The sequence below is a fragment of the Canis aureus genome, chromosome 9, assembly GCF_053574225.1.
Source record: "Canis aureus isolate CA01 chromosome 9, VMU_Caureus_v.1.0, whole genome shotgun sequence".
NCBI classification, from domain to species: Eukaryota; Metazoa; Chordata; class Mammalia; order Carnivora; family Canidae; genus Canis; species Canis aureus.
In genome coordinates, this window is record NC_135619.1 from 37,105,906 (window position 1) to 37,133,389 (window position 27,484).

The following is a 27,484-nucleotide window of genomic DNA, read 5'->3' on the forward strand; positions in this document are numbered from 1 at the left end:
CCATACTATAGTATAAACTACAAACCTTGGGTGATAATGATGTGTGAATGTAGGTTTGTCAATTATAACAAACGTGGCACTCTGGTGTGGGAAGTTGATACTTGGGGAGGTTGTGCTTGTGTTGAATCAGGGATTATATGGGAGGTTTCTGTATTTTACACTCAATTTTGCTGTAAATCTAAAACTTCTCTAAAAAAATAAAGTCTATTTATAAAAAATGTGTTGGATATCATTAGGCATTAGGGAAAGGCAAGATAAAACTACAGTGAGAATCTACTAGCATGGTTATTAGAATGCTAAAATTAACAAGGCTGACCAACCAAATGTGGGTGGTGACTATATGAAGTAATTGGAAGTCTCATATACTGTTGGTGGGAATGCAAAATGATATAACCATTTTGGAAAAATGGGGAGTTTTTAAAAAAATTAAACATACTCCTACCATATGACTGAAGGAAACTTTTGGGATGATGGATATCATTACTATCTTGATTTTTGGTGATGGTTTTATGGATGTATACGTATGTCAAAGTGTATCAAATGGTATACTTTAAATTTATGCAGCTTATTATATGCCAATTATACCTCAATAAAACTGGAAGAAGGAGCTATCATCCAGCATAGAACCATGGTTTTTGGACAATTATTAATACTGTCTCAATTTGGAAAATGACCATAGCATTGTAGAAATTCGGATCCTCCAATTAGCAAGAATGATGTCTATACATTTGAGAAGAAAAACCTACCTTTACCATAGAAATTTGCTTGAGAATGTTTCAATTATTTTCCCCGCATGGTCTCTGTGATAATTTCAACTACAATCATCTGTTTATTTTCTAATTGCTATAATGATTCTCTTACCTTTGTATGTCGCTGTTTACTGTGTCCTTAAACACCCGGCAATTTCCACAGTTATCCTGGCCCCAATCTTTTCCATGTACCTCAGGGATTAATTATGAGCTCAGTGGAAGTGAAGGATAGGAAGGGACGGGGGAGTGGCAGAGTGGTTTTATCAGAAGGTAAGAGCAGCCAGCCTAGAAAAAGATCATTTGGAACTGGGCTAAACCCCTTACGAAGATCCAAATCAAAAACCACTCCCAGATCACCAGTAACCCTGGAGGCTGATGCCCTCCTCTCTTGTGTTCATGATTACAAGTGGGTTTTGACACTAGACCAAGCTCCCAAACAGAAGACTGTGGAAGGAACACAAGAGTACTCAAGAAAACCATTATATGTAACTTAACACCTGTTAACTCTCAAATTGTAAGGCCCTGGGCTGCTTCTGGGCCCTGACAGCAACAAGCAGTAATGAGCACCTGGCTAGCACACACCAGTAATATCCGTACATCATAAAGACCAGTTGAATAGCCTAACAACAACAACAACAACAAAAATATGTAGTTCCTTTAGGTCCTTACCTAGCTTAGTTAGGCCTTCTCTGTGACTTAGTAGAAAAACCCAAACTCTGTATTTGGGGTCAGTCTTACTTCCGTTGTTCCTGCTGTCTGAATAAAGCAAATATTAGAAAGAAACGCACCTAGACTAGTTAAGCATCGCGCGTCTCAGTTGATTTTGCTTTGGGACTTTTGGCTGCGAGGCTCAGGCCTGCAGATCCACTGTCACCCCGACCCCCACCCCGTCCCGGGCTAATACGATTGCTTTCAAACTCCTCTTTCCTCCCGCTATTGAGCTAAGGTGGTTGGGGACTTTGGGTGCCTGTGTTCTTTTCAGGGGACCAGGCTGACCGGGTGGGGGAGCGCGGGCTAGCGATGCTCAGGGCGCGGGGCTGCGAGCTAGGAGATGAAGTGAGGAGTCCGCTTCGTTTGCAGGAGAGGGAACAGCTTAGGGAGGATCCAGCTGCCGCTTCACCGCATTCCTGCCGCGCCGTGATGCGCCTCGGGGCGTGTCGTGGGCACAGGGACAAGAGCGCGTCTGGGTCGGGGGCTCGGGATCTGGCGTGCGGCAGACCTGGCCGGGACCTCGCACGCCGTCTCCGACCCTCGGCCTCCTCCTCGCGCCGCCCGCCGCCCGCCGCCCGCCGCCCGCCGCCCGCCGCGGGACCCGGCGCCCCCTGCCGGCCGCCCGGCTCCCCGCGCTCGCCCGCCCGCCCGCGCCCAACGCTCGGCCGTCGGACGCCCGCGGCCGGATGCCCCGCGTCCGCGCCGTCCTCGGCCTCCTGGCGGCCCTGGCGGCCTGCGGCGCCGTCGCTTTCCTCGCCTACTGCGTTCACTCGGACCGGAAGCGGCGCGGCGACCCCGCGCTCAGGCGCCGCCTGCGGGCCAGTGAGTGCGGCTGCGCGGCCGGGAGGGCGGCGGGCGGCCCGCGGGCGTCGGGAGGCTCCGGGCAGCACGTGCCGCCTTGTGTTTGCAGAGAGAGCAGCCCAGCGGCGGCCGGCGGAGGCACGGGGCGCCCAGGTGCGGTGCTTGGGGGCGCCGAGGCGGCGGGATCGTGAGTAACCGGGGAACGGCGGCCCGGGCGGCGCGGGGCCTGCAGGCGTCGGGGCTCCGGGCTGGGCCGCAGGCATCTCCCACCGCCCCGAGCGGCGGCCTTCACTGCGCGCTTAGCTTACGGCGGGAGAGGAAGGAAGGAAGGAAGGAAGGAACCACCGCTTGGGGCTTATAAAAAGACATATTCCGTTTTACTATTTGTATTTTTAAGAGGTATTTATTTATTGGGACGCCCGGGTGGCTCAGTGGTTGAGCGTCTGCCTTTGGCTCAGGTCATGATCCTAGGGTCATGGGTTGGAGTGTGGCATCGAGGTCCCCGCAGGGAGCCTGCTTCTCCCTCTGCCGAGGTCTCTGTGTCTTTCATAGATAATAATAATAATAATGATAATAATAATAATAATAATATTTATTTATGAAAGACACACGGAGAGAGGCAGAGACCTCGGCAGGGGGAGAAGCAGGCTCCCTGCAGGGCTCCCGGGACCCCCGGGATCACGACCTGGGCCGAAGGCAGCGGCTCAACCACTGAGCCACCCAGGCTTCCCAACTCATCCCATTTTAAAAAGAGAATTCTTGTGGACAGCAAACACAAAACACAAAAACGCTCCAGCTATAACAGACTGAGCTGAAGTGACTGACAGGGGAGTTGACATTTTGGGTCAAGGATTGTCCACTCTACGTACCTTTCAAGACCAGCCTGGTCATGGTACCAATAATGATGCTATCCTGTGCCTCTGGTCACCTTCCCGAACCAGGCTGAAGCAAGCTGTAGGGTACTTCAGAACACCACCAACTGTCCTGCCAACTCCTGGCCGTGCATGCCCTTTGCCAAATCAACAAACAGCCTTAATACCCTTAGGCAAGAAAAATGATTTTGCAACCTACAAAGTCACGTTTGTTGCAGTTAATTACAGTAGGATTTCTGCTATGTGTATTTAAGAAGCTGGTTAAAATGTAAATGAGAGTTACTACAAGCATCTCAACCTAATTTCAATATGCCATGGATTTTTTTTAAGACTTTATTAATTCATGAGAGACACACACGGGGGGGGGGGGGGCAGAGACACAGGCAGAGGGAGAAGCAGGCTACGTGCAAGGAGCGGGACGTGGGACTCGATCCCGGGTCTCCAGGATCACTCCCTGAGCCAAAGGCAGGCACCAAACCGCTGAGCCACCCAGGGATCCCTGCCATGGATTTTTAATTACCTGAAAATGTAATTCCATCTTAAGTTATTTTAAATATTATAAAGAACAACTGTGTTTATCAGACTTTGGATTTAGATGACGTTCAAGACATGCCTTTTAAATAAAAATTAGATAATTTTGATCACTAAGCCTATACCTCACATTCATTACTCATTGTTAATATTTTATGAATCTTTTAGTTGTGGGATCCAGCAAAGAATGAAAAATTGCAAGAACTTTTTCTGCAAGAGGTACAAATGGGAGAACTTTGGTTATCCAGAGGTAAAAATGTAAACATTTTTTTGTAAGCAGTTACTTATGATAATATATGTTCAAAATATATTTGGTAGTTATATGTCAAAAAACTTGGGGCACGTGGGTGGGCACGTGGGTGGCCCAGTCAGTTAAGCCTCCTGACTCTTGATTTCAACTCAGGTCATGATTTCAGGGTTCTGAGATCAAGCTCCCTGTCAGGCCTCTGAGCTGAGTGTGGAGCCTGTTTAATTCTCTCTCCCTCTCCCCCTACTGACCTCCACTATCTTTTTCTCTCAAAGGAAAAGAAAAACTAGCTAGATGTGTTAACCAACTAGCTTTAAAGTGATTTTCACTTGATCACACTGTTCATCTCCACCATGTATATTATTTTATTTTATTTTAAAGATCTTATTTGAGAGAGAATAAGCAGGGGAACAGTCCAATATGCAGCTTGATCCCAGAACTCTGGGATCATGACCTGAGCTGAAGGCAGACACTTAACCAACTGAGCCACCCAGGCACCCCTATTTCCATCATATTATACATAGCATTCGGGCTTATTATACATTGGAAATGGGCAGATGGAGAAGCAAAACCAAATATAGTAACTCTTCGTTTATTGTCAGGTAAAATTCTAAGTAAATGAATGCTCCAAATGACTAAATGTTTTATGAATTAAAACCTAAAAAATTTGAACTGTTTCATAAAGCTTTTCCTGCATTCTTTTTTTTTTTTAAATTTTATTTATTTACGATAGTCACATAGAGAGAGAGAGAGAGAGAGAGAGAGGCAGAGACACAGGCAGAGGGAGAAGCAGGCTCCATGCACCGGGAGCCCGATGTGGGATTCGATCCCGGGTCTCCAGGATCGCGCCCTGGGCCAAAGGCAGGCGCCAAACCGCTGCGCCACCCAGGGATCCCCTTTTCCTGCATTCTTATAAGTATTCTTAACACAACAATTACTTATTTTTGATGGTGAAATTATAAATGCCCATTCTTGTATTGTGTCTAATGTAGTGATGTATGTAGGGGCTACCTTGGACTCACCATGAACTATATATTGAATTATAATTTATCCCCACCCCTTTATCCACAATGCATCACAACATCATTACATAAAATGATGGTAGGTAATTTAAGTATTTGTAAATGCTGTATGTAGTAATTGTGTCTTTGTTCTGGTGTTAAGCCCTGGAAAGGAAAAGAATTGTTTTCAGGCTATATAATCTTTTTCTTTTTTTTTTTTTTCAGTCTATAATCTTATGTAAGAGATGAATGATGTTGCTTATACCCCTTTATGTATCCTTTTTTTTTTTTCCAAGTGTTGTAAATTTCCTCTCTTCACAGTGCCTGTAGCTGCTCTTTTGTCTTTTTTGAAAAGATTTTGTTTTTTCACCCTGTATTAAGAGGTAGCATGCTCCAGAATTTATGAAAACAAAGTCAGGATCCTGGATGACTCAATACCCAAGATTTTTATGTTAATTCAGTGGCTTAAAACATATGATAAAGGTTTTGAGAAATGAAAAAGATATTCAGTCATAGCACATTAATCATTGTAATTTGGAGTTTTAGTATTTTATTCAATACTAATCTTTTAGAAAGTTTTTAAATGGACAAAATATCTTAAATATTAATGGTAAAATAAATGGTAGAACTGACTTAAATGATATAAACAGAAGTGACTTTAACCAAGGTAGTAAAGCATAAGCTTTAAGGACCTTCATTTACACAGGCTTTTTTTTTTTTTTAAAGATTTATTTATTTATTTATTCATTCATTCATTCATTCATTCATTCATTCATTCATTCATTCATGATAGACATAGAGAGAGAGAGGCAGAGACACAGGCAGAGGGAGAAGCAGGCTCCATGCAGGGAGCCCGACGTGGGACTTGATCCTGGGACTCCAGGATCGCGCCCTGGGCCAAAGGCAGGCGCCAAACCTCTGAGCCACCCAGGGATTACCCGCCCCCCACTTTTTTTTTTTTTTAAGATTTTATTTATTTATGAGAGACCCAGAGAGAGGCAAAGACATAGGCAGAGGGAGAAGCAGGCGCCCTTTAGGGAGCCTGATGCAGGACTCAGTCCCCACACTCCAGAATCACATCCTGAGCTGAAGGCAGATGCTTAACCACTGAGCAGAATGGGTTCTGGGAAGAGTCCTAATTTTTTATTCATAATTTTATATTGTCTTTCTTAAAAGGGCTCTCCAGGTGCCTGGCTGGCTTGGTCAGTAGAGCATGTGACTCCCTATTTCTGGGTTGTAAGTTTGAGCCCATGTTGAGGGTAGAGGTTACTTAAAAAAAATAAAATCTTAAAAACAAAAGGGTCCCCTCCCTCAAATTATAGAAACTAGGGGACTCACAGGGCGCCTGGGTAGCTTCAGTCAGTTGAGCATTTGACTCTTGGTTTCTACTCAGGTCATGATCTCAGCATCTAGAGCTCTACCCACAATAGGGCTCTGCGCTCAGTATGGAGTCTGCTTCAGATTCTCTCTCTTCTCCTTCTTCTTACCTCCTCCTCCCTCTGCCCCACCCCCTGCTTGTGTTTGCATGCACACTCTCTCTAAATAAAATTAAAAACAACAACAACTAGGGTCCTCACAGAATCTAGATTAATTCCTAAATGTGGATACTGCTGGGACACAGGGGCAAGTAAAATAGATAAACCCTTTCTGCTTTAACATTTTTTGAATTGGGATGATATAAATATGGAGAGAAAGGTGGGAATTATAAATAAAAAAATTATGACATATTCTTAATGTTTAAAAGCTTTCTTGTAATAGTTCAGTTTAACAGAGGTGAAGATGTTACAAATACTGAGATGATTAAAAATTGGAAATATGGTTTTAAAATTTTCCCTCTTAAGGGTGATAACATTATTTCTGTGAAAACTTAAATTGATTAGTTAGTTCTCTAAGGGTTTTTTTTTTTTAATTTTTATTTATTTATGATAGTCAGAGAGAGAGAGAGAGAGAGAGAGAGAGAGAGAGAGGCAGAGACACAGGCAGAGGGAGAAGCAGGCTCCGGGAACCCGACATGGGATTCGATCCTGGGTCTCCAGGATCGCGCCCTGGGCCAAAGGCAGGCACCAAACTGTTGCGCCACCCAGGGATCCCTCTCTAAGGGTTTTATGTCCATATTTTACTTCTAATGGAGTTCTCATCTTGCTTGCTTATTGAAATCCACACCAAACTCCAGACCAATGAAATCAGAATCTCTGGGGTGGGACCCAGGTGTCAGTATTTTTTTTCAAACTCTCTAGGTTATTACAATACACTGAGAACCAAAGTTCTAATGCAATAATTTCTCACCGAGTTTTCTGTAATCCTTTCAGTTTTCTCCACCCCCTGTCACTATCCCCCATTTTCATTACCTTGCTGTCAAGGAGGATATTCCTAGAGCCATCTCAATTGTGGTTATGTCTATATAAGACGATAAAGCCAATAATTTTGATTGAAATTTCTGATTAGCTGAATTGATTCAGTCTTTTGGTTGGTTGGCTTACTTGATCAAACTGGTAATTGTTTTTGTCACATCAGCTGTGTCAACTTGAGAGGAGGCACTATTTTACCTTTTTTTTTTTCTTTAAAAGGCTTAATATGATCAAAGTATTTTGACCTAATGTGTCATCTCCATAAAGCTATACTTTTATTAATTTAAAATAAACCTTTAAGGGTACCTGGGTGGCTCAGTTGTTTGAGTATCTGAATCTTAGTTTCAGCTCGGGTCATGGTCTCAGGGTGGGGAGAAGCTCCATATTGGGCTCCTCACTCAGAGTCTGCTTGATTCTCTCCCTCTGCCCCTACTCCCCAACCTTTGCTCCCTCTCTCTAAAACAAATGAGTCTTTAATAAACTAGACCTTTTAGTGAAATACTAGTACAGTATTTCATCTAAGAAATACCTTCTTTATATGTCTATGAAAATTTACTAGATACCTGGCAATGATAATTTGAGGGGCAGCCCGGGTGGCTCAGCGGTTTAGCGCCGCCTTCTGCTCAGGGCCTGATCCTGGAGACCTGGGATCGAGTCCCATGTCAGACTCCCTGCATAGAGCCTGCTTTTCTCTCTGCCTGTGTCTCTGCCTCTCTCTCTCTGTGTCTCTCATGAATAAATAAATAAAATCTTAAAAAAAAAAAGATAATTTAAGTTGAAAATGTAAAATTAGATGGCTAGACACAAGACCTTAACTCTTAAAACTTATTAATATAGGCAAGGTTTGCTTTGTGTGTCTTAAGTTAGGTCATGTCCTTCTGATGGCTTTTCAGTTTAAATATAATACGAATCCGGGAAGCATTATTTTGTCCGTCATGCACTTTTCTATATATGTGGGAAATTATGTAACTCCTTAAGAGAGACAGCATATTGTGGTCTCAAGGTTCAGAAAATTAGATGCAGTTACTAATTTGGCACTAATTTTGAAACTTTAAGTCATTTTACTGATCTTTGCCTTAGTTTTCTGGAATGATTTATTAAGATTTAATAAAATCTTAAAAAAAAATAAAATAAAAACAAAACCCTAAAAGTCTCATTTAGCCAGAACATTAGGTGTTTCCTTTATATTTCATCAATCACACATGTAGAGTTAAGGATAACCTATCCCTTTTCAGTAACAGCAGAAGACAATCTTTAAAAAATACTCAGTATCCCCCTGTTGCAAACCCACGTTGCGGAATGTGAGCATTTCTAAAGCAAGAGTGTATTTTTGATCACAGTGAGTCTAATGGGCAGCTCAACATTTTCCTAATTTTGTCTTTACTGTTTTTAAGACTTGTTTAAGTAGTCCATAGTTTGATATGCTTTCTTTTTTTCATTTTTTTGATTATTTATTCATGAGAGACACAGAGAGGCAGAGACACAGGCAGAGGGAAAAGCAGGCTCCTTGCAGGGAGCCCCATGTGGGATTCAATCCCGGGACTCCCAGATCACCCCTGAGCGAAAAGCAGACACTCAACCACTGAGCCACCCAGGCATCCCTTTTTTCATTTTAATAGTTGTTGCTTTCTTGGTAGTTTGTAGACTATTTTGAAGAACGTTAAAATTTTGCTTTAAACCTTATCAATCTGTTTCAGGAGAACATCGATTGGGAGTTGAACATCTCAGCAATGCCCTTTTAGTGTGTGGACAACCACAGGAACTTCTGAAGGTTTTCAAACACACACTCCCTCCTCAGGTATTTGAGATGCTGTTGCGCAAAATTCCCCTTATTTGCCAGGTGAGCACATACTTAATTATCTTTGCTTTATGAACACAGTAAATAACATGTTAGGCCTGATTACATAAAAAAAGGAAAGTCTGTGTGGATGGGAACTTTAAATGAGTACAATTTCTGAATTTTTGGTTGCTTTTCTTGCCTTATGATGAAACAAGCCTATTTTTTCATGTTCCTTTAACTACAGTGAATTGTATATTTTGTTGAATCTTATAGATGTTCCAACATTTCAACTTTAAAAGTAACACTGTTAATATTTTGTCTTTGTACTTTCAAAGACCTAACCATTACTGACTGCAATGTCAACAAAGGCCTGTATGTTAAATGGTATTGTTAGTTAAATGATGCAATAGCTTAAAAAATTAGAATACAGAAAGCCATAAATTATCAAAGTAGAATAATACTTTTGGCTTCAAATGTGACAATACATAGAAATCACTTTGGTATTAGAAATGTATAGGAGATGGGCAGCCCGGGTGGCTCAGAGGTGTAGTGCCACCTTCAGCCCAGGGCGTGATCCTGGGGACCCAGCATCGAGTCCCACGTCAGGCTCCCTGCATGGAGCCTGCTGCTCCCTTTGCCTGTGTCTCTGCCTCCCTCTCTGTGTGTCTCTCATGAATAAATAAATAAAATCTTTATTTATTTATTTTTTTTTAATATTTTTTTTCAATTTTTATTTATTTATGATAGTCACAGAGAGAGAGAGAGAGAGAGGCAGAGACACAGGCAGAGGGAGAAGCAGGCTCCATGCACCGGGAGCCCGACGTGGGATTCGATCCCGGGTCTCCAGGATCGCGCCCTGGGCCAAAGGCAGGCGCCAAACCGCTGCGCCACCCAGGGATCCCCAATAAATAAAATCTTTAAAAAAATTATATATATATATATATATATATATATATATAAAAAGAAATGTATAGAAGAATTGTAATTAGTGTTCTCTTAAGTGCAAGTTTAGATTGGTACCAAATGAAATCCACTCATAAGCCAATTTACTAGTAGGTATTAGTCATTTAACAGCCAAATTGCTTGGTATATTTATGCATCAACTAGAATTTCCTGCAGATGCTTGTATTTGTTTTAGGATTCATTTAGCCATAAAACACTCCTTTAACTTCGGTTCACTTTTTATTGCACTGATCACATGTCATGGCTGAGAATACACTGTATAATGTTGGAATGATTCAGAATCATTCATGTTGGACTCAGCTTTTGAACAAAACACAAAACACAGTCTCTACTAGAGCGTAACAGTCAATTCTTACACATTCCCAAGGTAGTCTCAGGTGGGATGTTTACTATAGACATATCAAAATATGGCTAGAATATGAATGTATAATATCCACCCTAACACAAGAAGGGAGGCAAGAAAGGATAGTGGGTTGAAATGATTAGCAAGTAACTATTTTATGTATTTACCAGCAATTTGAGGCAGACATGAATGAACAGGAATACTTGGAGGATGATCGTGATTGAAAAACATTTCAACGTATCCACAGTCCAGTCAGAATACTATGGTACTATATATAGTATAAACAACTGCTCAGTGATATTTCCATTTATTTTACTTTTAGTAATAAAAAATTTTTTTCGATCTCATACATGATTGAACACATATTTTGCTTTAAAATTAACAGTCACAATTGAAGAAACAATGGTTTATTTTTCTAATGAAGTTACCAAGCTGCTGAATCTTAAGGCCTCAACAAATGTTGCATCTTATTATTTTCATTGAACAATAAGACCTTCTATTTTGATTATTCTCCATAAATAGCAATTTTGTTTCTCCAGTTGTTTCCATTTGCCACAGTCATGACAGACAGTTTAACATGGTGGCTACTGCTTTCCGGGGATTCTAGCAGATGAATCATTTCTATCACAACAGCTGCTGGCAATCTTTCATCAAAAGTCCATCCATCAGGACTTCTCTATCGTGGCTGGCCAAGAAGTCCTGCTTTGGCTGCCAGGGCTTCATTCTGCTGAATATGATATTCCTGAAATCTCATGGATATTCTTTGTGTCATTTTTAAATATTTCTGTAAGCAATGTTCTGAACAGGTGGTCTAGAAATAAGAAAAGATCCAACAGGAAAGATAGAATTATTAGTTTTTAAAAAGTACACATATTCTAAATGAACAGCCATGGGTGCTTTTTTCTTTGAATATATGAGAACTAAAACGACTAGTGAGTGACCACAGCTTTCAATTGCTAATAGTTTTATCCAGTTACAAAAATTAACATATACTGAATGCCTACCAGTTTGTAGCACTAAAACAAAAACAATGATATGTCCCTGCCTTTTTCATTTCTCATTCTGACTGTTAAAACGTAGGCCCAGTAGTAAGTTTGTTCCTTTTTAGAAACTCCATTCCTAACATTATTAAATTTCAACATCTCTTTTTAACAAAAAGAATGTTATGCTTGGCATTTTTCAAGCTTTGTCATTATTTAACAAGGACTTGCTGATTACTGATTATATGTTCTTGGCATGGATATTGGTCAACATCTTACACTGGAGGAAGTTTGTGTCAACAAACTTGGCCAAAGTTTTGGCCAACATATAAATGTTTTGATGAGGATATTAAAAGTTAAAATTTTGCATAGGATTGAGTTTTCAGAGTCCACCTATGCAAGATCAGCCACCATATTCAAGCTCTGCTTTTTCCAGAATTAACCTGAGTTCTCAGGGTCAGATAGAAAAGCCATTATCAAGTTTCTCAAGCCAGGCCATCTTGACTGAAAGCTAATTAGTAAGAAGTTTTGCTATGGAACAATAATTCAGCAATCCTTAGGTATCTTAACTAAAAGAAAGAAAGAGAGAGTAAGAAAGAAAGAAAACTGCCATGTTACAGTATGAGTGTCACATTATATTTGGGATCATTAAATTCAATGCCCATGGGTCAGGACCCATGCTTTAGTTCCTCTGAGCAATGTTATATATTAGGTAGCCCAAATTTCTGAAATAACTAGGAACAAGCAAAATGGTTAGAGGCATCCTACTTCTATTGTTTGTGACAAGCTTAGAGAATTTTTAGTGGGCAGCACTTTTCGTACCTCTTCAGGTTTGACTTCTCTTGTTGTGAAGTCTTTAACGCAATCCAAAAAGCACGTTTCGGTAAGTTTATTGTAGGTTCCAAGAAATTCCTTGAACTATGAAAAATCAGAACATTCTTTAATGTTTGGTTAAAAAAAAAAAGTTTTGAAACTTAATTACTGATGATCTGTATTTGGGGAAAATACCCTGTAATACTTGAAGTCAAAACTTAAATGGGCATAATATGACCCATATGGTATGATCTACAAAATACAGTCCAGTTTTCTAGTTGAATATTTATTCATTCCTGGATATCTGTCAAATTATCTGGAAAATAAGTATGTTTCACATCATTTAGAATCCATTTTTGGAAATGAAATATGAAGTTATTTTGTGAGATCACTGACTGACATGGTTGCACCAAGTTGTGCCTTAAATTTTTTGTAAAATTCTTTTTTGTTAATTGTATTACCTTACCTGTTTTATCTGATCAGATTCTGGCATTTGTGCAGCCATATTCTTTTGGTATGTTTATTAGTCACCTGATTTAAAAATTAAGAAAAAGTTTGTCAGTCTGTGAACACATATTTTTAGGCTAGCTGAAGAGTTAGATAATTAAAACAAGAACAGTTTATGAACAGAACTGAACAAAGTTTACTTGAAATTGTTACTCTTATTTTATAAATTTCTAATGGAGTCTTTAATTATATCCCCCTCCCCCAACAATCTTCTAATGAAAAACCTACAATTTACAGAATTAGATTTTTTTACTGCTGGTTATGGGCCCCCCAAAGGCCCTCTCTATCTAAATCTCTAGTTTTAAGACAGCTTGCTCTATTATGTTGCAAGGTTTACTTGTTAAAGCCTCATTCCTAATAGAGTTTTAAGGGAAAACGAAGAGATCTCTGGTGTCTTCCTGCAAGTACCGCTGGTTGCTAATGTAACTTTGACTTGTAGTAATAATGATCCCTTTATTATCTCTATATAAATACAAAATTTCTATTAATTATTAATAAACACCATTCACTTGGGGCACCTGGGTGGTTCAGTCAGTTAAGTGTCAGACTTGTAATTTCAGCTCAGGTCATGATCTCATGGACTATGGGATCAAGCCCGTCAAGCTCTATGCTCAGTAGGGAGTGCTTAAGAGTCTCTCTCCCTCTTAAAAAAAAAAAAAAAAAAAAAAAAAAAAAAATTCTCTTTCTCTCTGCACCTCCCTGCCTCCAACTCATGCATGCTTTCTCTCTCTTAAAAAAAAAAGAAAGGGATCCCTGGGTGGCGCAGCGGTTTGGCGCCTGCCTTTGGCCCAGGGCGCGATCCTGGAGACCCGGGATCGAATCCCACGTCGGGCTCCTGGTGCGTGGAGCCTGCTTCTCCCTCTGCCTGTGTCTCTGCCTCTCTCTCTCTCTCTCTCTCTCTCACTGTGTGCCTATCATAAATAAAAAAAAAAAGAAAAAAGAAAAAGAAAGATTATAAGGAAAAGACATTAATAGAATAGTACTAAAATAAATCTGCATTTAAGTCGACCTGTGTAGTTCAAACCTGTTGTTGTTCAAGGGTCAACTGCAGAGGTTTTTACCACATAAACTACCTGAAAAATACCAACAGTTAACTGAAAGTCACAATTTTTCAGGTATTGCTGTGCTGTTCTAAAACACCACTAACCAGTCAGAGACATAGGCAGAGGGAGAAGCAGGCTCTCTGTGGTGAGCCCGATGTGGGATCAAGCCCAGGACCCTGGGATTATTATCTGAGCCAAAGGCAGATGCTCAACCACTGAGCCACTCAGGCACCAGAGACAGAATATTCTATATCATACAATGTAGTTTAGGACTTGTGCTTCTGGAAAGATGGTGCAAGAGATGTGTTTTTCCTTGTTCCTCAAACTAAGTACAACTAAAAACCCTGGATCTGACATATAAAACCAACATAAGACTCTTAAAGATGGAGAGAAGAAAATATACTGGCCAGGGCCCTTGAGACGTAAGAAACAAAACAGTGGGGAGTTCTTTCTCCCTCTTTTTTGTCTCCTATATCACAGAGTTGGAGCTGAAGAAGCCAGCAATCTGCAAATGCCAATGGGCACAGTCAAAACTCCCCATCTCCCCAAAGCTGGCCCTCTCTAGCTAAAGGGCCAGGAAAGGGGAAGCCTATAAAATAGAAAACTTTTAAACAATAACTATTGTACTCCAGGCAAACAAAACATTGTGGCCTGTATTCCCCATCCAGCCACATCAACATAAGCCAAGTTAGGAGCCTAGACTTCTACCCTCACTAAGCTGTAATGAGGCACTCTCATCCTCACACTTTAGAGAAGGAAGATTAGGAAGCAGGGACTTTAAATCCTTACTGAGCATTAATGAGGGCTTCCTGCACCCTCAACAAGTGTCAGTGGAAACAACATGAGGAGCCTGGACTTCTACTTCAATTGGCAATAAGGAGGTACCCTTTTTCCTCCCGTCTAGGTGGTATCAAAGGTGGCCTCTTTGAGATTCAAGATCTACATTATAGTCCCATGGTAAATTCACATACTCAGTGTGTCAGTGGAGACCATGTGGGGAGTAGTAATAAGGCACTCCAGTCTGTCTCAGCCAGAGTGATACTAGTGGAGACCTACTGGAGAGCTGTAACTCCTACTCTTTCCCAGCAGTAATGAGGAGCACATGACCCCCCACATACCTAAGTGACAGAGTGAGTTACCTGGACTTCTAGCCTACATCTAGTAGTCATGAGGCAGCAGGCCCCCTCCCCTACTTTTTGCTAATGGAGCAATGGCAAAAGGAGCCAACTAGAAAAGAAGGTTTTTGTTTTTGTTTTTAAGATTTTATTTATTCATGAGAGACCCAGAGAGAGAGGAAGAGACATAGGCAGAGGGAGTAGCAGGCTCCTTGTGGGAAGCCTGATGTAGAACTCGATCCCCAGACCCTCAGATCAGGCCCTGAACTGAAGACAGATGCTCAACCGCTGAGTCACCCAGGCATCCCTAGAAAAGAAGGGATCTTCTTAAACAGATCTAGAGCCTCACAACACAATACGCAAAATGTCCAGGTTACAATAAAAAGTAAATAATCATTAAAAAAAATCATCATACCAAGAACTGAGAAAGTCTCAAACTGAATGAAAAAAGGCAATATATATCTGACATTGAGAAGACAGAAATATCAAAGATTTAAAAATGGTTATTACAAAAAATACATCAATAAGCAATTATGAATATGCTTGAAATAAACAAAATGTTAGAAGAACCAAATGGAAATTTTAAGAAGTCAAAAATAAAATAACCAAAATAAACCGATAGAACAATCAACAGCAGAATGAGGGACAGAGGAAGAAATCAGCTAATTAGTATATGTGCTGTCGAAGCAAGCACGAAATCAGCAAATTAGAAGATGGAAAATAGACTTAACTAATCTAACAGAAAAATATAATGGAAAAAATGAACAGAGTGCCAGAAACCCATATGAAGGTAATAAAAGATCTAATATTTGTTTCAACAGAGTCCTGGAAGATGAGGAGAAAAGAGCAGAGCTGTACAAGTTCTAGAAGAAATCATGGCCGAAAACTTCCCAAATTTGGCAAAAGAGATAAATTTATAGATCCAAGAGAAGCTGAGTGAATGCCAAAGGCATATAAACACAAAGGAATCTACATCAAGCACAGCCAAACATCTAAAACTAAAGACAAAACTTTTTGAAAGTAGCAAGTGAAAAAGTGACATCTTACCTAGGGGAAAACAATTAGTCAACCCAGAACCTGAATCTAGCAAAAATATGCTTCAGGAATGAAGGGAAAATCAAGACTTTCTCAAATGAAAGAAACCAGAATTTGTTGCCAGCTAATCTACACTAAGAGAAGAATTAAAGTTCTAAACAGAAAGGAAATGATAATAGGAGACCTGGAATATCAAGAAGGAGGAAAAATACAGTAATAACAAATATGACTAAGTATAACACTTTCCTTCTCTTCTTGAATGTCCTAAACTGTTTGACAGTTGAAATGAAAATTATAATATAAAGCTAATTAGGGGCACCTGGGTGACTCAAGTCAGTTAAGCGTCTACCCTCAGCCCAGTCATGATCCTGGGGTCCTGTGACCCAGCCATGCATCCCTCCTAAAAGCAAGGAGTCTGTTGCTCCCTCTCCCTCGCCTCACTGCTTGTGCTCTCTTTCGTGAGTACACTCTCAAAATCTTAAAAAATAAACTGTCAAATGTGGTTTTATCTTTTTTTAAAAGATTTTATTTATTTATTCATAAGAATACATAGAGAGGAGAGAGAGAGAGAGGCAGAGACACAGGCAGAGGGAGAAGCAGGCTTCATGCACCGGGAGCCCGATGTGGGATTCGATCCCGGGTCTCCAGGATCACGCCCTGGGCCAAAGGCAGGCGCCAAACCGCTGCGCCACCCAGGGATCCCTCTAATGTGGTTTTAAATGTATATTAATAAATATGATGAAGATAAAGGGAGGTAAAGTTTCTATACTTCAGTGAAGCTGGTGTCAACACCATTAGACTGTGATAAGCTATGTAAATATCATGTAGTACCCAGAGCAATCACTATAAAGGATATATAAGGATCTCTAAGTCCCAGGTTCGAGTCCCACATTGTGTTCCTTGCATGAAGCCTGCTTTTCCCTCTGCATGTCTGTCTCTCATGAATAAATAAATAAAATCTTTAAAAAAAATGCTATATATAAATCAAAATGAAATTCTAAAATGTATTCATGTAATCCATAGTAGGGCAAGAAAGAGAAAAACTATTCTGTTTTTCTATTCTGAAAATTAAAAAGGAACAAATTTAGGCCCTAATATAAACAATTACATTAAATATAAATGGTCTCAATAATAAATATAAATGGTCTCAATAATCAATAATCCCCCCTGGTAGGGGATCCCTGGGTGGCACAGTGGTTTAGCGCCTGCCTTTGGCCCGGGATCGAATCCCACGTCGGGCTCCCGGTGCATGGAGCCTGCTTCTCCCTCTGCCTGTGTCTCTGCCTCTCTCTCTCTCTCTGTGTGACTATCATAAATAAATAAAAATTAAAAAAAAATAAAATAAAAGGGACTGGTAGAACGGATTAAAAAACATTACCAACTATATGCTGTCTCTAAGAAATTTTTTTTTTAAGATTTTATTTATTTATTCATAGAGATGCAGAGAGAGAGGCAGAGACACAGGCAGAGAGAGAAGCAGGCTCCATGCAGAGAGCCTGACGCGGGACTCGATCCAGGGTCTCCAGGATCATGCCCTGGGCTGCAGGCGGCACTAAACCGCTGTGCCACCGGGGCTGCCCTGTCTCTAAGAAATTTACTTCAAATATAATGATACAGGCAGGTTGTAAATAAAAGGATAGAAAAAGATCAATCAAAAGAAAATAGTGGATATAAATATCAAAGTAGATGTCATACCAAAGGAAATTACAAGACAGAAAGGAACATTAAGGATTAATCTACCAAGAAAAGAAAACACAACAATCCTAAATGTGTGTGCACCAAACAAGACAGTTGCAAAATACACAAGAGTAGAACTGAAAGGAGAAAGAGACATACGGTTGGGTACTAAATATTCCTCTCTTAACAACCAACAGAGCTAGACAGAAGATTTGCAAAGATGTAGAAAAACACCACCATCAACACACAATCCACATTTACAGAACGTTTTTCCCCAATACAGAATACACATTTTTATTAAATGCCCATTTATATCCTAGGCTACAAAACTAGCCTCAGCAAATCTAAAATAATTGAAATCATGCAGAATCCGACTGGAAATCAGCAATGGAAAGATAACAGGAAAATCTCCAAACATTTGGAAAATAAACTACTTCATAATCCATGGGGCAAAGAAGAAGTCTCAAAAAAACAAAATCACTGAACTAAATAAACTGAAAATACAACACATCAAAATTTGTGGGACACAGCTAAATCAGAGCCAAGAGGAAAATTGACAACTAAATTCATACAAGAGACCAAAGAAAGTAAAGGTCTCAAATCCACAAACTAAACTTTCACTTCACGCACCTAGAAAAAGAACACAATAAACCCAAAGCATTTAGAAGGAAGGAAATAATAAAGAGCAGAAGTTAATGAAAATGAAAACAAGTACAACAATCAATAAAACAAGGAGCTGGTTCTTTGAGAAGATTATAACAGACAAACCTCTACCAAGACTAATAAGAAAAACTCACATTATCAGTATAAGTAATGAAATAGGATATATCACTGTAAACCCTGCAGACATCAAATACTAACCCTGCGCTACAAATACCGTATATAGAAATCTAACAACTTATTCATGAATCTAGCATTATCTAGATATCAAAACCACAGTACACAAAAGAAAATTACAGAAAAATATCCTCATAAAATAGCCTTAAAAATCCTTGACAGTAGCAAATATAATCAATATATAAAAATAATTATATACACCTTGAATAAGTGGAGTTTTCTCCAGAGATGCAAGGCTCGTTCAGTCTTTGGAGAAAGATCATAAGATCATATCAATTGATGTAGAAACAGCATCTGACAAATTCAACACTCATTCATTATTAAAAAAAACTGAAAAGGAAAAGAGAACTTCTTCAACTTGATAATGAGCATCTATAAAAAACCATAGTTAATGATGAAAGACTAAATATTTGCCTCTAAGGTTGTGGGCAAGGCAAGATATCTGCTCTTACCAGTGTTTTTTTTAAATTTATTTATTTTTAAGATTTTTATTTATTTATTCATGAGACACACACACAGAGAGAGAGAGAGAGAGAGACGCAGAGACACAGGCAGAGGGAGAAGCAGGCTCCATGCAGGGAGCACGACGTGGGACTCGATCCAGGGTCCCCAGGATCATGCCCTGGGCTGAAGGCAGGCACCAACTGCTGAGCCACCTGGGCTGCCTAGTCTTTTTTTTTTTTTTTTTTTTTAAGATTTTATTTATTCATGAGAAACAGAGAGAGAGAGAGAGAGAGAGAGAGGCAGGCAAAGGAAGAAGCAGGCTCCATGCAGGGAGCCCAATGTGGGACTCAATCCTGGTACCTTGGGATCATGCCCCGAGCCGAAGGCAGACGCTTAACTGCTGAGCCACCCAGGTGTCCCACCGTTTTTTTTTTTTTTTTTTAAAGATTTTTAATTTATTTATTCATGAGAGACACACAGAGAGAGGCAGAGACATAGGCAGAAGGATAAGCAGGCTCCCTGCAGAGAACACAATGCTGGAATCAATCCCAGGACCCTGGGATCACACCCTGAGTGGAAGGCAGATGTTCAACCACTCAGGCACCAAGGCATCCCTCTTACCAGTCTTAATATTCCGCTGGAAGTTCTACCCAGAAGAGCAAAGCAAGAAAACAAAATAAGACCTACAGAGTATAAAGGAAGAAAGTAAAATTGTCTTCGCAGGTAACGTAATTGTGAACATCGAAAATCCCAAGGGATCTAAAAAGAAACTCTTAGAACTAGTAAGTTCAGCAGTCATAGGATATAAGATAAGCACGCAAAAAATCAATTCTGTCTCTAGATACTTACAGTGAGCACGCAATGAAAAGTACGATAACACGCAATGAAAAGTACAATACCATTAATGGTCATTCAAAAAAACCTGAGGGGTAAATCTAACAAAGCATGTTCAGGACTTGTATGCTGAAAACTACGAAATGCTGATGAAAAAAATCAAAGACCTAAATAAATGGAGATACATTATGTTCATGGATTGGGAAATTCAACATAGAAAGGATACCCATTTTCCCAAAATTAACATATATAGGCTTAATGCAATTCCTATCAAAATCCCAGGAAGATTTTTTGTAAATATAGAGAAGATTATTTTAAAATTTTTATTAGAAAGCAAAATAGCTAAAGAAATTCAAGAAAAGAATAATAAAATGGGGAAATCAGTCTACCTAATTTTAAGACTTCTTACAAAGTTACAGTAATCAGTATTGTATGCTATGGGTGGAGGAGCAGACACATAGATCAGTGGAACAGGCAAGAGAACCAGAATTAGAGTCACACAAATATGTCCAACTGATTTTTAGTCAAAGGGCAAAAGCAATGAAATGAAGGATGGCCTTTTCAACAAATGGTACTAGAACAATTAATTGTACATCCACAGGAAAAAGTTTAACCTCAAACTAAATTTCTCATTTATATATGACTTACATAAAAATTATCTCAAAATGGATCAGGAATTTAAATGTAAAACATAAAAATTCTTCCAATTTATAGCAACAACACCAAATGCTGGTGAGTATGTGGGAAAACTGGATCACTCAGATATTCCTAGTGGTAATGTAAAATTGTTTATCTACTCCAACAAATAGTTTGGCAGTATTTTAGAAAATTAAACATGCAACTACCATATGTCCCAGCAATTGTATTCCTTGTCATTTATCTCAGAGAAATGAAAACTGACGGTCACACAAAAACCTGTATGTGAATGTATACAGAAACTTTATTTTTTAACAGTCAAACCTGGAAACAACCCATATATTCTTTAGTAGGTGAATGGTTAAACTGGTATACCAGTACTATGGAATACTACTCAGGAATAAAGGAATGAGCTACTGTTCCATAAAAACTGGATGAATCTCTAGAGAATTATGCTGAGTGAGAAAAGCCAATTCCAAAAGGTTCTATACTATATGATTTATATAACATTCATGAAATGACAAAATTAAAGAAATAGAGAATGTGTTAGTGATTGCCACGAGTTAAGGAGGGGATATAGGTAGGAAGCGTGATTATTACTATAAAAAGGCGAAATGAGAGTTCTGTAATGGAAATGTTCTGTATCCATGTTGTGATATTCTGTGTGATGTTTTGTAACCTTATTGTCGTGGAAAACTGGGTACAGGGCACAAGGGATATCTGCATTTTTCCTACAACTGCATGTGAATCTATAACAATCTCAAAATAATAAGATTAATATAAAAAAAGGTTGTCTAATCCCTGCCAAAGAACAAGATTCAGTGTGCAGTGTAGGGTTAGCAAATGCTCAGAACTAGAGTTCTTTTGGCTTTTCCCTCAACAGCCTGAAAAGATCCAAGAACTGGTAAGATAACTTTTGTGAAAATAAGTGTTACATGAAACCCTTGTTTTGTGGGAACTTAAAAAAATATAAAGACAATACAATATGCATTACAAAACAATAGGCCTCTAGCTCAAATGACAGAAGTTCATCTATAAAACTTCTTTAGCCTTTTGAATTGTTGAATTGTATAGTACATTCACTGTCTTCAGGACATTGGTGTTTCTATACCTCACACCAAAAATAAAACAAATCTGATTTTCTTACTTATAAAAACCACAGAAATCTGCACATTCACAGATTGTGAGGTCAAAATCCCATTCTTTTTCCTATTCCTATCCTTTTATTTCTTCAGGTTAAAATTTGTATATAATCACTTTTTAGCTGGAGTCCAGAGGGGCAGAAGGTATGAAATCTTTGTGTTAAGTTTCAGAGACTGGTGGGATGCCTGAGTAGTTCAGTGGTTGAGCATCTGCCTTCATTCAGCTCAGGGTGTGATCCTGGAGTCCCGGGAACAAGTCCCACATCGGGCTCCCTGCATGGAGCCTGCTTCTCCCTCTGCCTATGTCTCTGCCTCTGCCTCTCTCCGTGTCTCTCATGAATAAATAAATAAAATTTTTTAAAAAATTACTTCATTCCTTTAAAAAAAACAAAACAAAACAAAAAACTTTCAGAGACTGGTAATACTATGCTGACTCTATCCCACCTACCCCTTAGTATATAACTCACGGTGACAAATGATGGTTGTTATTTGGAAGTCTTTGACAACATATAGATGAGGAGTGCCCCAAATGCTCTTGGTATGAATTTTATTTCAAAATTACTATTTTGGGGGGCACCTGGGTATCTCAGTCAGTTTGAGTGTCAGATTCTTGATTTTGGTTCAGGTTGTGATCTTAGGGTCATGGTATTGAGCCCCGTGTCTGGCTCCGTGCTGATAGCAGAGTCTGCTTCAGCTTCTCTCTCTTACCCTTTTCCTCTGCCCCTACACTCGCACACATGGTCTCTTTCTCGCTCACTCTCTCAAATAAATGAATAAAATCTCTAAAAAAATTATTTTCTTGGTATAGTTTTTAATATACAGTATCTCCTCCTTTAAATAGAGTTTATCATATTATGAGTAAACTATTTCTTGAGAATTTGGAAAATAAAAAAGAGAAATAGTTCTACTACCCAATACTCCTATGTTAACATTATGGTTTCCTTTTTTTCTAGAGTTTCAATTATATATTTTATTTTCTCAACTATCTTCCCAGACCTACAAACTGAACAAGGAGCTAACAATCAGTTTTCTCAAGCCTGGCTAAGTCTCCATATTCTCTGTAGTCACCAGTATCAGGCTTATGGTAATTACAGGCACTTAATTATAGGCACTTGTTCCTAAAAAATATTGGAGATAAAGGAGTGAATGATTTTCATATTTACTTGCTAGTTTGGGGTCTTCTAAGTTTTAAGATATTCTATTTTGCAGTTATTTAATACTATATTAGGCTGACCGACAAAGTCCAACAGCCACATAGACCACCTGATGTTGAAAACAGGTAGAAGCATTGTGGCTACCCTGTGATTTAGTCCTAGTTTTCAGCTATTACAGCAACTGTTATTACAGAAGCAAATATCCAATTAGAGGTTACCTTATGGTTAGATCCCTGAAACCTAGAGAGGGAAGAAAGGGATAAGAGAGTTCTAGAATCTCTGGCTTAGGTCTTGGGAATGATTACAATGCTAAGTTATTTTTGTGTCAGACAAAATATATAATAAAACCAGGGAACTTAAGAGAGTTCTTATCAGCCATTAATTCAAACCTTTTCTGATGCATGAGTTTCCTTTTGTTCCGGAAAATTAGTTGTCCAATCTTTGCTTGAATATCTCCAATAAGGCTTGATGTCTTACCTGAAAAATGAGGGGATTACAATATGGCTGAGGCCTCTTCAAGCTCTAAGTCTGTTTGATGAAATCTAAACTTCTGTTGGCTAAACTGTTTTCCATAAGTGAGTTTCCTCAATCTATTCTGAGGTTACAATTCCTTAGTATATGTGTTACATGTATCAAGTACTTAACCTCCTAATCTTTCCAGGTAGTATGCTTAGGTGAACATAAAAGGACAGTAATTCCCAGAAATTTCTGAAAACAACCAAACTAACCAGGATGTGATAGGGGGGATGCCCTCCATTTCTTTTTTGGAATCCTATGCAGATTTGTACCAGGTCTGGAAGCAAATTTCTAATTTGGTTCAAACTTAGTTTACAATAAATGATTCTTCTAATGTCCTTGCCCATGATCATAACTGACCCTAGTCTCTGCATGACTGGTACTGGTAATTGGTAATCTTGTGATTCAGGCAAGAATGGATGATAAAACTACTGTGTACAGGTAATTGGGAAATAGGATATATCCAGGGTCTCAAAGTATATCCATAGGTTACTTATCACTGAAGGAAAACAGTCCCTTTATATTGGAAAGATCTGGCAGTCACCATCATAGCCAATAAAGATAAAATATCAACTATGTAGTATTCTTGCCAAAAATATTTGATCCAGGTCTGATCATGAGGGAATAATTAGGAAAATCCACAATGTGGGACAATCTGTAACACAGCTACACGTCTCTTTAAAAAGCTGGTCATAAAGAAAAGAGGTAGAAAGCTGTTCTAGATTAAGTGACTAAAGAGTCATGACAACTAAATAATGTGTGAACTTTGGACCTTGAACTAAAAAAATTTTTTTTTTCTGAGTTAAAAATAAAGAGATTTTTGGGATAATTGGAGAAATCTGAGTATGTTACCTTATTAAGTGTGATAATCTTACTGTGCCTATGTAATAGATTGTTCTTAAGGCTATACAAGCTGAAGAAATTAGGGTTAAAGGTCATGTTTGAAACTTACTTGCAAACCAGTCAGCAAAAAAAGTGTATCTATTTATGTATGTATGTATGGATATATGACAGTGGGAAAGAGGAAGCAAATAAGTAAACATGTTAACAATAGTGCAAAAGAAATGAGAGAAAATCTTGTGAGCCATGTTTTTGTTTCAGGGCTATCAGTGTCTTTGATAGGTCAGATGTCCAAATTGATCTGAACTTGTCTGATCGATATAAAATAGGACTCTGCTACATGTCCCTTTACTTCAGATTATTTGTGGAAGGTTTAGGAGTTATGACTGATTAACTGGCAACCCCAACTCAACTTACTACTAATCAGAGCAAAAAATACTTTTGAAAGATTACTGCTTTCTGGTCATGGCTTCCAGGCCTGAAGGATGAGCCTATGAACATTGGACTAGATGGGGGCAAGACTACTTGGGTTTTACCCCCAGGTCTGATATGAAGGGGGTTTCCAAGATCCAAATCAAATCATTTATTCAAACCATTTAAATTAGTTTCTATGCCTATGCTCACACCTTAGAGACTACAGAGGAAAGGTCACTTTTTCTTTCATATTTAAGTTCCACCTAGAATATAAGGGGGTTAAGTCATCTTCAAAGTCTCTGACATTGTCATATCTTTTAATTTGCCACATTATAAAACAAATTGTGAACAGGTACCTAAGAGCCCAATAATGAAGAGAGAAATTTAACTGATATAAAAAATAATGATTAATTATGGAAATATATCAAGAATAATTAAAAGGTTCTCCAAAGCTGAGCCCTTAAAGTCCCTTTTATTCTATGATTTTTTTTATATGAAAGGAGATAGATGAGATGTAAAAATAAAGACACTCTTATTTAACTTTTACAGATTATAATTTTTGCTTTCATCTTTTAAAAAATATTTAGTAATGCGTAAAGGGAAACGTCTAAATAGTACGTCCTCCTAAATTAGCCACCCAGAGAAGGGGGCCTGGGCCACGGTATTCCATCCGAGATTTTTTTGTTAGAGGGTCTCCCGCTTGTCAGCTCAAGGTCACCGCGTGGATGCTTTTCAATCTAACTCATTATTCCAAAACAAGCCCCCGACTCCCCAAACCCGGTTTGGGAGTGGCTCAGAGCTTCCAATTCGGACCCTCGTCCTAGTGTGCCGGGCCCCGGGCAGCTCCCACACCGGCTCTGGGGACGCGCTGCGGGTCTCCGCGACCCCCCAGCCCCCACCGCGCCACGTACACGCGGCGGCCTCCTCCGAAGATCCCACCTTTCCGGAGCGAAGCCTGTTGCCCCCCGCCTGGGAACCCGGGACTCTAAAGGCAGAGAAAAGAGACCATACTTAAGCACAGGCTCTCGCATCGGACACCAGTGCGGGGCTGGGGGGCTGCGCTGCCAGTCGAGCCTAGGGGCGGAAGGTCTGGGTCAGGGCGGGCGCCGCAGCCGCTGGATGGAAGAGAGCACGTGGGAGAGGCGATGTCAAATAGCCCTTAGACTGGGAGACGCGCATTCGTTACAATGCTCGGCACTCCGCAGGAATAGCCGCTATCTCCAATGGATTCTAAAATTCTCTATGGATTAAATTTTATAGTTATATGCTCAGTCAGTGCTCTTTATTCCTGACTTCCACGCCAACAACCACCCGAATCTGTCGAGATGTTCTGCCAAACTAATTTACTTAATTTCCTGTCCCTAACGGTCTTCAGGAGCTACTCTGTAAACAGTCCCTAATCAACAGAAATAGTATTACCGGTTAGGTCGGGACCTGTGCGAACCTTCGATGAGAATCTCTGGTTTTATTCAATGTTTAAGTCTTGTGGTGGCAATGTACTGCTTAAAAAAAAAATAAAACCAAATTCGCACGTTTTAAACCTTCTACGTTGGGAGTTTGTTTCCACCCGGAGAGGGATGCAGGTGCACCGGAGGGCGTTCAGCTTTTTGGTTGGATGTTTTGGATGAGAGTTTTCTTGGCGCGCATGCGTATTGTGTCTCAAGGGCCGGCTTAAAGGGAAGTGGGTGTTGCCTCGTGGGCAACTGAAGCTGTTGTCAGGGTTTATGTGCGGCTGCGGGGTTGCCGAGCGTCCGGGAGACGAAGAGGGGTGGATTTAGGTGTCCGAGGTTGCACCTGGAGGCGTGTGTAAGACTCTGCGGCCGAAGAAAGCTATTAAGCTTCATATATGGGTGATTAAAAAAAAAAAAAAAGCATTGTCAGTTTTACTTGCTTGATTCCTGCTTCTCAATAGATCGTAACTCCGCCTCCGCATCTGTTTGGTCTTGCACTGCCAGCTCTTTGCTTGGAAAGTGCTCTGCATTGTTAGGGTTATTATTGCTCATGCGGCCATTCTCTTGTCATCCTCACTCTCCGACTCATTGGCGTGTGCATTCATGGACTGAGTAGGATTAATGGGTAAATATGATGTTCCAGTGGTCTCTAATTCTGGATTAAATACCAAATGGGAATTTCTAGCTCTGCGGATAATCTTAGGCATTGTTTTATTTAAAGGTTGATGACTGCATGTTTTGAAATCACCTAAAATTCCCCTTTATCATACTCCTCCCTCGTTCCTTACCTCCCCTCCCCCCGCCCAAGTCCTCAAAGTGGTGAAAATTTTGTTCCGAAGTTTTATGGACCCAGAAGAACTTCTCCTATTCATAATTGTGGGACTAGTTTTGTTACACGTAATATGAAAGGCGCTGAGTTTAGCCCGGAAAAGAAAAGAAGGGTTAAAATACCAGCGAGGAGACTTCGTGAGGTAGTTTCTCCAAATCAGGGAGAGAATTTGGCTTTGCCGAAAGAGGAGTTGCCCTGTGTTCCTCCAGCGTTGTCTGCAAATAAACGTCTTCCTCTTAGAACCGAGGCTAGCTTGACTGGAACGTTACGTGGTATGTGACTCCGAATAGCTTTCGCTTTTGTAGATCTTTATTTTCATTTCATTTTGTGTGTGTGTGTGTGTGTGTGTGTGAGTTTCGAAATTTATAGAGGATTTTTAACGTTTAAATTCTCAAACATATGATCCGTCTAGATTGTATAGGTGTTTGAAAGCTAACCCCTTTCCCTGGGAACATGGCTAGCAGAGTCAGTCTAATGGAATCCTACCCAACAGGCGGAATGAATGAAACGCTTCCTACTGTGTTTTTTCCTTGTGTGGTTTTTGCACATTGTTCTCGTTCACATCTATGGTGGACGCACTTAAGTAATATGATGTGTTTATTGTTCATGGGTAGGGCTTTTTACCCAATACTCTACCTTCTGTTTGGATAGTGTTATTCAGTTTGGCGTAGTAGAACAACATAACTTCTGCCTTTTGATGACTTTCCATGTTTCAATTCACTTAACCTGTCTGGAGTTCAGTGAAAATGAAGAAAACATATGCTTTTCCCATTTCAGTGATAATCATAAAGATCAAATTAATGAATATATGTGCAAAAACAAAAAAAATGCTTATATAATGTGCTTTGGGGGAGATGCAGCATACTAAAGG

General features: G+C 39.8%; 3 protein-coding genes across 15 annotated transcripts in view; 2 read left to right on the forward strand and 1 right to left on the reverse strand.

Moving 5' to 3' along the window:
- Positions 1 to 2,113: 2,113 nt before the first annotated feature.
- On the forward strand, positions 2,114 to 16,347 carry TOMM20L (translocase of outer mitochondrial membrane 20 like). Of its 2 annotated transcripts, none has more exons than XM_077909457.1 (5): positions 2,114 to 2,282; positions 2,371 to 2,414; positions 3,833 to 3,914; positions 8,958 to 9,100; positions 15,626 to 16,347. In XM_077909457.1, the coding sequence occupies exons 1-5, from the start codon at positions 2,147 to 2,149 to the stop codon at positions 15,638 to 15,640; spliced, it is 420 nt and encodes a 139-aa protein (XP_077765583.1). In that variant the 5' UTR covers positions 2,114 to 2,146; the 3' UTR covers positions 15,641 to 16,347. The 2 variants fall into 2 exon arrangements, with proteins under 2 accessions (XP_077765583.1, XP_077765582.1); XM_077909456.1 differs by lacking the exon at positions 15,626 to 16,347 and adding an exon at positions 10,517 to 10,989 and having other exon boundaries at positions 2,128 to 2,282.
- Positions 10,210 to 26,866, reverse strand: TIMM9 (translocase of inner mitochondrial membrane 9). 7 transcript variants are annotated; one of them, XM_077909464.1, is made up of 6 exons: positions 25,753 to 25,932; positions 22,953 to 23,040; positions 18,555 to 18,599; positions 12,606 to 12,670; positions 12,149 to 12,244; positions 10,210 to 11,157 (listed from the first exon to the last, which is right to left on the reverse strand). In XM_077909464.1, the coding sequence occupies exons 4-6, from the start codon at positions 12,642 to 12,644 to the stop codon at positions 11,023 to 11,025; spliced, it is 270 nt and encodes an 89-aa protein (XP_077765590.1). In that variant the 5' UTR covers positions 12,645 to 12,670; positions 18,555 to 18,599; positions 22,953 to 23,040; positions 25,753 to 25,932; the 3' UTR covers positions 10,210 to 11,022. The 7 variants fall into 7 exon arrangements, with proteins under 7 accessions (XP_077765590.1, XP_077765588.1, XP_077765589.1 ...); XM_077909462.1 differs by lacking the exon at positions 25,753 to 25,932 and adding an exon at positions 25,345 to 25,500; XM_077909463.1 differs by lacking the exon at positions 25,753 to 25,932 and adding an exon at positions 25,273 to 25,494.
- KIAA0586 (KIAA0586 ortholog) overlaps positions 26,020 to 27,484 on the forward strand; it is a 109,223-nt gene continuing 107,758 nt past the window's right edge. The window contains exon 1 of one of the 6 annotated variants that reach the window (XR_013386260.1): positions 26,020 to 26,885. Coding sequence is in view for 3 of the 6 variants with exons in the window: in XM_077909449.1 (XP_077765575.1) it covers positions 26,687 to 26,885 (199 nt within the window). In the remaining 3 variants the exon portion in view is untranslated. The remainder of the gene's footprint in view (positions 26,886 to 27,484) is intronic. The other 5 variants (XR_013386259.1, XM_077909449.1, XM_077909450.1 and 2 more) reach the window with 5 other exon arrangements.